This window comes from Spinacia oleracea, unplaced genomic scaffold, assembly GCF_020520425.1.
Source record: "Spinacia oleracea cultivar Varoflay unplaced genomic scaffold, BTI_SOV_V1 SOVchr0_043, whole genome shotgun sequence".
Taxonomy (NCBI): domain Eukaryota; kingdom Viridiplantae; phylum Streptophyta; class Magnoliopsida; order Caryophyllales; family Amaranthaceae; genus Spinacia; species Spinacia oleracea.
Window position 1 is genome coordinate 35001 of NW_026614371.1, and position 10000 is coordinate 45000.

The following is a 10000-nucleotide window of genomic DNA, read 5'->3' on the forward strand; positions in this document are numbered from 1 at the left end:
AATCGATTAAATTTAGAAAACGATCCTATCCGATTTTGGATTCGAATCCTAAAACTAAATTCCTAAGTCTAGCCCAATTGAATAAAGCCCAATATTATAAACCCATAACCCCATACTTCTACTCCATGTAAAACACAAAACACAAAACACCAAACCCCTCTATTCCTACTTCACGTAAAAACCAAAAAGGGCAAAACCCATCTCTCTCCTTTCCTGCTTCCTCTTCCTCCCTCTGCCCAGCCGCCGACCACCACGAGCACGCCACCAAGGCCGCCAGACCACCTCGCCGGTAAGCCACCGCTTCATCCCCTTCTCCTTCTTTCTTTCTCTTCCGTTCTCCTTTTTGTGTGACTCTCTTTCTCACTCGTTCTTTGTTGCCCGAGCCAACAGCCACGTCGCTGACCACCAGCTCTCACCACCACCTTGCTCGCGCAGCCCCCGCGTCGCCACCCAGCCTGCGCCGCCGCTGCCTTGTCCCTGCTCGCCGGTAGTTCTCTTTCCTCCTCCCTTTCTCTTTTCTCTTTTATTCTTTTGTTGTGGTTGTGTATTCAACTGATTGTGGATGACCACCACTCGTTCGCGCAGCCACCGCAAGTAGCACCACCGTGTGCCGCCGTCTCTCAGCCCTGCCGCAAGCCACCTCTGTCCGCCAGCCAACTCTCTCTCCTCCTTCTTGAATTGGTAACTTTCTTAAACCCTAAGTAACTAATTATTTTAAATTAAAGTTTGTTAATTTAGATTATGTTCTTAAATTAAATTTATAATTTTTATGGTAAATATGATTTTCAGATTTGATGTTGAGATTAAAAACGAATTAATTTTCAGTTTTGATTAATTAAAATTAAGATTAGGGCTTAATCATAATTTATTAACTTGAATTATGTTTTCTTGAATTAAAGTTATGGGTTTTGTGATTTAAATTATAAATTTGAGATTATATGGATTTTATAATAAAGTTATTAATTTTCAGATTATCTAATTACATTGAAATATTGATTTTTGATTATTTAAAGTATGAAATTCAAGGTTTTTATGATTATTAATCATGATGGGTTGAGTATGGATCATTGAATTGGTTGTGTTGAGATACTAGGAACGTAGATTGACCATGGTGAAGCTTTTAAATGAAATTATATTGCTGAAAATTTAAAGTACGATGTTTGCAAAAGTTTTCAACGAATTTCAATCACTAATTCAATAATCATGATTCTAGGAAATCAAATGTTTAAGTTTTGATATTGGGGAAAGTTCTAAATATGTTTAGGATGCATTTAGAATGCTTTCTTATGGTTGTCAATGATTAGGAATTTATTGGGATTATTTGTTGGTTGTTTTAGGCGGAGAATTCTCTTTAGGCGACTTTTGAAAGTGTTAAAGTGGCCTATCAGTTTGTTTACACAAGGTACGTACATACCTGTGTGCTTGGAATGTGTGCTAATTGTTGAAACCATGTTGAATCTTGTTGTTGAACTTGGTTATGTTGATATTATGGACGAACTGGGTTATATTGAATGTGCATGTTTAATACTGTTGGACAAACTTATTGAACTTATTTTGCACTATGAGAACTGTAACATGTTAGTATGGATGATTGATACAAACATGTTGGTTGGGAACACTAGATTATTCTATATGATTGGTTTGGATCGATTGGTTGTTGTTCCCTTTCTATCTTTTCACTACTTTATGAGGGCGGAGGACCTTGTTTAGTAAGTTGAAACTTTATGCCCATATACAGGGTTGCTCATGGTTAAAGGAAAGGTTGGATAAATTGGAATGAGTCTTGATTGATGCTTTTATGATCACTTACTTAATTCCAAGATAAAAACAGTTGTGAACAAATGTGAATTGTATGTCTTATGTAATGGTTGAGTCATAACGGAATCTCAATTTGTAAATCATGTAAAGTGAAACCGAATAGCAATAGCTTTAGACTGTGCACGTCTGAAGTGACGGACAAACAGGAGTTGGGGTTCATGGTGGTAGCCCATGGCCTTTTCTGGGACCGGATTGATCACCGTGTTCTATTTTTATTCAAACGTTCCTCGATATCGCAGGTCACTGAGGTTACGGAGTCGCGCCCGTACCTCGTCTTCCTTGGGGAAGACTTTTGGTTGGACAACTCGGTCCATTGTCTATTTCAACTAAAATAATATCATTGTCATTAAGTCTAGCTTAGCCTAGTCGAGTATGGTCGTCAAATTATTATGTTTTGTCTGTCCTTACTTATATTTATTAGTATCATGTTAGGGTTGTTGGTTTGATAGTATCATGCTAGGATTGTTGTTGTTTTAGTATGTAGTACTCAGCTTTGCTGATTACGTGCTTTGTTTGTGTGTGTTGATCATGGCTATGCCTTATTGATCCTGTGATGACCCATCTTTGGTGAGCAGTCTCTAAGGATCAATAAGCGTTGCCCATCTACAGGTTTGAAGATGATGCATCATTGGGATCGGGATTAGAGAGCTTGTAGTTCTATTCGTTTAATTAAGTGATTTAATTTGTTAACTTGGATTTGAAATTTGTCGTACTATTCGTATTTCCTTAATTCAGTTAATTGGTTTGGACCTAATATGTAATAGATTATTTATGAACCTAAAAGTTAGTTTTATGTTTTCCGCTGCAAAATTCTGAATAAGCCGTAACGTTTTCACACGGGCGATAATACTTTGATAATTCCCTACAGTTATATTTAAAAAGGGGTTATTTTAGAAAATGGGAATTGTTGGGGTGTTATATATATATATATAAAAAAAAATCGTTTTTATTATTCATTCTTGTTTTATTCTTTAAACATTTCAGTGTTTTACTATGATTTATTATGAGAGATGGGTAGTATAGGAAAGGGCATATAGAATAGAAGCATTGTGTTTGCATTATATCAACATGATTGTACTTTATCTGCCTACTAACTGTTTGTGTCCTTCCTATGCTTTGCGATTGCTATTTATTCTTACTTATGGTGTATTGTGGGATCGTACGGTAAGTGAGAGTACTAATTACTAACATAGAAACTATGTTTAATCGTCATAGATCACTAATCATGTCTGACATAGAAGAGAATAGAGTAGGGAGCAACTCTAACCCTATCGTTCTGAGTGATGATGACTCCAGCCCTATCGTTCTAAGTGATGGTGACTCCAATCTTATTATGAGTGATGATGAAAAGGTGATGAATTATGAACCTGACAGTAGAATTCGTAGTCTATAGCACATTTGTCGCGAAGTAATGAAAACAAGTGCATATGGTAGTGATGATGAGGCAATTCGTGAGTATGACCGTGCTGTGGGTCAAACAAAAATGGATATCTACAAAGCCTTTCTGAGGGTTGAATCTGATTCTGAGCCTGAGATTGAGTTTGAGTTTGAGCCTGAACCTGAGCCCGAGCCCGAGCCTGAGCTAGAGGAAAATAATCATCAACTTCAAGGTCTACGAAGATCCTCAAGGCCAAGAAAAGAAGCTTATTATTGTGATATGGATGATGATGATGAACTTAAGTATGAGTTGTTCACCCTAGACGATTATAACGAATCAAAGGACAAGTCCGATGATGTCTCCCTTTAACTTTGCTTACATATTTAGTTGCGTGTGAGAAAATGTTGGACAATTCGCCCAACCATAGTTTATGTTTATATCGTAGAACCTTTTTACTTTATTTTGAGAACAGGTGTGTGTTAATATTTAGGATTGTTATCGACATTCTTTTGAGGAATAAAAGTTAGATTATGGATTATCCAAAGGATCAAAGTTTATTACGGGCACGCAAGGGGAATGTTTTCTTCTTTATTCAACCTTATTATTCGTGATGATTGAAGTTATTCCTTGTTTCTCAGCTGAATGTTCTGCATGCAAATATCATTCGTAGATGATTGTTCATTTTATGTGAATTTTGGATGTTGGTGTGATATTACATTGCTAGAGGATAATATAAGTAAAGTTTTGAACCTGAATTAGAGTATATTAATTTCAGGTCGCGTTCTAGGATGACCAACAGTAATGACCTAGCTGCTGTCTTTCGCCTCTTGGCGGAAAAACTAGCCCAGGAAAGAACTGAGCGCCCCAATTCTGCAGGAGACATGTTTGAAAGGCTTGCGAAAGTTAAGCCACCATACTTCAAGGGGCAAGCAGACCCGACCTTCCTAGAAAACTGGATTAGGGAGTTTGAAAAACTATTTTGGGTGGTAAACTGTCCTGAAAATATGAAAATAGGTCAAGCTGTCCTTTACCTAAAAGATGAGGCCGATCTATGCTGGAAAGAGAATGGAACTAGGCTAAGTGTTGTTGAAGGATTTAATTGGGACTCATTTGTTGTTGCATTGAGGGAAAAGTTTTATCCTCCTTTCATAACAAAACGAAAAGCGCAAGAATTCATAAACCTTGGGATGGGGAGTATGACTATCGCTGAATACTATAGTAAGTTTATAACTTTGTCGAGGTTTGCACCTGAGGTGGTAGCTACTGAGGAGCTAAAGGCTCAGAGGTTTGAGCAAGGGTTGACCGATGAGATTCAGTTGGGATTAGATGGAGAAACCTTTACATCCCTAGATAATGTGCGTGAGAAAACCACCCATATTTATGAATTGCAGTCTAGAAGGGACAAGAAAAATGTGGTTGGGGAGAAAAGAAAAGAGTTTAATGCTGGGAAAAACCAAGGGAATTTCAAGAAAAGTACGAAAGTGAACAGGAATGAGGGTGGAAATGGAAATTTTCAACAGAGGAACAATCAGGGGCACAACAATAGCAACCAATCTGAGAGAGTGCATCACTGTAAGAGATGCAACAACAACCATCCTGGTAAAAACTGCAAGGGAGAATTAGTGACATGCAACTATTGTCAGAAAAGGGGCCATAGGGAGTATGAGTGCTTCACCAAGCAGAAAAAGGAACAAAATGGTAATGGAAGTGAAAATCAAGTGAGGTTTAACCAGTCTGGAAGACAAGATTCAAAGCCTGGAGGGGCACAAAACAATCAAGGAAACTATAATAAGCCCGCAAATGATAACAACAACCAGAATAAGACTCCGGGCAAACCGTTCTTGATGTCTAGAAATGAAGCTGAATATTCTGCAGACGTAGTTCATGGTACTTTTTCTATTAACTCTGTGCTAGTTAAAACATTATGTGATTCGGGAGCAACTTATTCTTTTGTTTCGTCATCTGTTGTTAAGAGTCTGAATTTGGTAGATTTTGAGTAATTGATTTACCTGTTAGTATACCTACTAGTGTAACCATAAGGTGTACCAAGTTGTTTAAGAATCCGCCTTTTAAGATAAAAGATTGCGTTTTCTTTCCGATTTGATAGAGTTTAATCTGGGAAACCTATATGTAATTTTGGGGATGGATTGGCTAAGTTTGTTCAGGGCCAAGTTAGAGTTTGTAATTCAGAAACTAAGTATAAGGAACCCTATTGGAAATTTGACCTCATATAAACGTTTTGGGAAGACCAAGAACCTTGGGGTTATTTCTGCAATGCAAGTGAGGAAATTGATGATAAGGAGTGTGAACTATTTTTCTGTAGGAGCTAGATGTGAGTTAAGAAGTCGGAATGAAGATCGAGGATGTTCCAACTGTGAATGAATTCATGGATGTGTTTCCTAGTGAGATTGCAGGTATGCCACTTGCTAAGAGCCGTTGAGTCCCCTATAGACTTAGTTCCTAGAATGACGCATATATCTAGAGCACCATATAGAATGACACCTCCTGAAATGAGCTAATTAAGAAAAAGTTGCAAGAGTTGTTTGGTCAAGGAATATATTAGGCCTAGTGCATCACCGTGGGGAGCTCCTGTGTTGTTTGTTAAGGAGAAAGATAAGAGTATGGAATTATGCATCGATTTTAGGGAGCTAAACATCATCAAGAGCAAGTATCTATTGGATCAATTGAACTGGGCGAGTGTGTTATCGAAGAATGATTTGTGTTTGAAGTATCACCAATTGAGGATAGCTGATAAAGATATACCTAAGACCTCATTAGGACTCGTTATTGTCATTATGGGTTTAGAGTAATGTCTTTTGGGTTAACCAATGCACCTGCCATAATTATGGATTTGATGAATAAGATTTTCTACGAATCCCGAATTAAGTTCGTTATTATGTTACTGATGGTATCCTGATTTATTCAAGGAATGAAAAGAGCATAATGAAATCTTGAGGATTACTTTGGAGACGCTTAGATAGAATCTAGTTTTATGTGAATGAAGTACACAAATCTTGAAGTCATGTGCGTATAAGTGACACCGGTGGAAAAGTGAAGGACTATATTGATCGAAAACCACGTTACGTAAGGGAGTAAAATTAAGAGAAGATTCGAGTGGTCCAGGATTGTTAGAAATTTGTTGTCTTGAAAAGAGGGGAATATATGAATTGGTGAAATACTAGGATTTAAGCCCAAGAGTTATAAATCCATGAAAGGCGTAATGAGGTTCAGTAGAAAAGGAAAGTTGAGCAGAAGGAGTGTCTGTAGATCCTGCTAAGGTTCGAGCTGTGAGTGAGTGACCTACTCCAAAGAACGTGTCTAATATTTGAAGTTTCCTAGGCCTATTTGACTGTTATAAGAGGTTGTGAAGACTTTAGAAGAGAGCAAAACCAATGGCAAACTTGTTGAAAAAGGAATCAAAATTTGAGTGAAGTGAGAAAAGTGAGGAAGCTTCTAGATTTTAAAAGAGAATTTGACCTCCGCAACTGTTGTCGCGTCAATTGAAACCTTGTAAGCCTAATTACCAAACCCATGACCTAAAGTTAGCTGCTATTGTGTTACCTGCGAATATTTGGAGACATTACCTTTATAGGGCAACACGTAAGATCCTTACCGAGCACAAAAGTCTGAAACTTTGGCAATAAGGCCCAGTTGAATCTTGGGGACAACATCGAAAAATATACTGCTTTCCACCCTGCAATTGATGGTCAGCCTGGGAGGACTAACCAAACTACGGAATATATGTTGAGAGCCCGTGTTATTGACTTTAAGAGTAACTGGGGAACCACCTAGATTCGATTGGATTTCTTGAAAGATAGTTACCATACGAACAGTAAGATGTCACATGTTGAGGCATTGTATGGGAAAGAAGTGTAGAGGTTCCACTTGTTGGGATGATTTTAGTGAAAATATAGTATTGGGGGCAGAATTCGTTGAAGAAAGGAAATACCCAAAGTTATTCCCTGAGATGAGTTACGAGGGCGTAACTCGTTTTCTTTAAGAGGGGTAGAATACGATATAAATTCGCGCTTTTTACCTAATTTTATGGTGTTTTTATGCATTTTTATGCTTATTTTAGCAAATTATTCATGTCGATGCAAGTAAATAGATTCTTCGCGTAACAAATAGGTGTTCATGAGTAATTCAAGAAACTTTAAGTTGGCAAAAGAGTGTACATAAATGCCACAAGTATTTCTCCAATGAGAATGAGTTGAAAAGTTTGGAAAGATAGGTGAATTTTCGTGTCAAGTTTCGGGACGAAACTTCTTTTAAGAGGGGTAGATTGTAATCCCCCGTAATTTTATACATTGTTTATATTTTTTACGTATATTTAATATATTTAAGTACAATTTGCGGATTTTAGAAATGAATATGTAATTAAAATATAATTATTTTATCTCATTTTGAATACTTTAATGACTTACGAAATCAAAATGTATTTTCGAATTTTACGTTAAAACGAATTCGAATTACGAAAATCGATTAAATTTAGAAAACGATCCTATCCGATTTTGGATTCGAATCCTAAAACTAAATTCCTAAGTCTAGCCCAATTGAATAAAGCCCAATATTATAAACCCATAACCCCATACTTCTACTCCATGTAAAACACAAAACACAAAACACCAAACCCCTCTATTCCTACTTCACGTAAAAACCAAAAAGGGCAAAACCCATCTCTCTCCTTTCCTGCTTCCTCTTCCTCCCTCTGCCCAGCCGCCGACCACCACGAGCACGCCACCAAGGCCGCCAGACCACCTCGCCGGTAAGCCACCGCTTCATCCCCTTCTCCTTCTTTCTTTCTCTTCCGTTCTCCTTTTTGTGTGACTCTCTTTCTCACTCGTTCTTTGTTGCCCGAGCCAACAGCCACGTCGCTGACCACCAGCTCTCACCACCACCTTGCTCGCGCAGCCCCCGCGTCGCCACCCAGCCTGCGCCGCCGCTGCCTTGTCCCTGCTCGCCGGTAGTTCTCTTTCCTCCTCCCTTTCTCTTTTCTCTTTTATTCTTTTGTTGTGGTTGTGTATTCAACTGATTGTGGATGACCACCACTCGTTCGCGCAGCCACCGCAAGTAGCACCACCGTGTGCCGCCGTCTCTCAGCCCTGCCGCAAGCCACCTCTGTCCGCCAGCCAACTCTCTCTCCTCCTTCTTGAATTGGTAACTTTCTTAAACCCTAAGTAACTAATTATTTTAAATTAAAGTTTGTTAATTTAGATTATGTTCTTAAATTAAATTTATAATTTTTATGGTAAATATGATTTTCAGATTTGATGTTGAGATTAAAAACGAATTAATTTTCAGTTTTGATTAATTAAAATTAAGATTAGGGCTTAATCATAATTTATTAACTTGAATTATGTTTTCTTGAATTAAAGTTATGGGTTTTGTGATTTAAATTATAAATTTGAGATTATATGGATTTTATAATAAAGTTATTAATTTTCAGATTATCTAATTACATTGAAATATTGATTTTTGATTATTTAAAGTATGAAATTCAAGGTTTTTATGATTATTAATCATGATGGGTTGAGTATGGATCATTGAATTGGTTGTGTTGAGATACTAGGAACGTAGATTGACCATGGTGAAGCTTTTAAATGAAATTATATTGCTGAAAATTTAAAGTACGATGTTTGCAAAAGTTTTCAACGAATTTCAATCACTAATTCAATAATCATGATTCTAGGAAATCAAATGTTTAAGTTTTGATATTGGGGAAAGTTCTAAATATGTTTAGGATGCATTTAGAATGCTTTCTTATGGTTGTCAATGATTAGGAATTTATTGGGATTATTTGTTGGTTGTTTTAGGCGGAGAATTCTCTTTAGGCGACTTTTGAAAGTGTTAAAGTGGCCTATCAGTTTGTTTACACAAGGTACGTACATACCTGTGTGCTTGGAATGTGTGCTAATTGTTGAAACCATGTTGAATCTTGTTGTTGAACTTGGTTATGTTGATATTATGGACGAACTGGGTTATATTGAATGTGCATGTTTAATACTGTTGGACAAACTTATTGAACTTATTTTGCACTATGAGAACTGTAACATGTTAGTATGGATGATTGATACAAACATGTTGGTTGGGAACACTAGATTATTCTATATGATTGGTTTGGATCGATTGGTTGTTGTTCCCTTTCTATCTTTTCACTACTTTATGAGGGCGGAGGACCTTGTTTAGTAAGTTGAAACTTTATGCCCATATACAGGGTTGCTCATGGTTAAAGGAAAGGTTGGATAAATTGGAATGAGTCTTGATTGATGCTTTTATGATCACTTACTTAATTCCAAGATAAAAACAGTTGTGAACAAATGTGAATTGTATGTCTTATGTAATGGTTGAGTCATAACGGAATCTCAATTTGTAAATCATGTAAAGTGAAACCGAATAGCAATAGCTTTAGACTGTGCACGTCTGAAGTGACGGACAAACAGGAGTTGGGGTTCATGGTGGTAGCCCATGGCCTTTTCTGGGACCGGATTGATCACCGTGTTCTATTTTTATTCAAACGTTCCTCGATATCGCAGGTCACTGAGGTTACGGAGTCGCGCCCGTACCTCGTCTTCCTTGGGGAAGACTTTTGGTTGGACAACTCGGTCCATTGTCTATTTCAACTAAAATAATATCATTGTCATTAAGTCTAGCTTAGCCTAGTCGAGTATGGTCGTCAAATTATTATGTTTTGTCTGTCCTTACTTATATTTATTAGTATCATGTTAGGGTTGTTGGTTTGATAGTATCATGCTAGGATTGTTGTTGTTTTAGTATGTAGTACTCAGCTTTGCTGATTACGTGCTT

The 10000-nt window shown here is 37.3% G+C and overlaps 1 protein-coding gene across 1 annotated transcript in view; it reads left to right on the plus strand.

Moving 5' to 3' along the window:
- Positions 1-10000, plus strand: part of LOC110787268 (uncharacterized) — a 10486-nt gene that overhangs the window by 186 nt on the left and 300 nt on the right. Inside the window, exons 1-8 of the mRNA XM_056834098.1 lie at positions 1-289; positions 391-487; positions 586-681; positions 1338-1402; positions 3972-7961; positions 8063-8159; positions 8258-8353; positions 9010-9074. The exon at positions 1-289 is cut by the window's left edge and continues 186 nt beyond it. Of these exons, the coding sequence (XP_056690076.1) occupies positions 3985-5196 (1212 nt within the window). The 5' untranslated portion in view covers positions 1-289; positions 391-487; positions 586-681; positions 1338-1402; positions 3972-3984 and the 3' untranslated portion in view covers positions 5197-7961; positions 8063-8159; positions 8258-8353; positions 9010-9074. The remainder of the gene's footprint in view (positions 290-390; positions 488-585; positions 682-1337; positions 1403-3971; positions 7962-8062; positions 8160-8257; positions 8354-9009; positions 9075-10000) is intronic.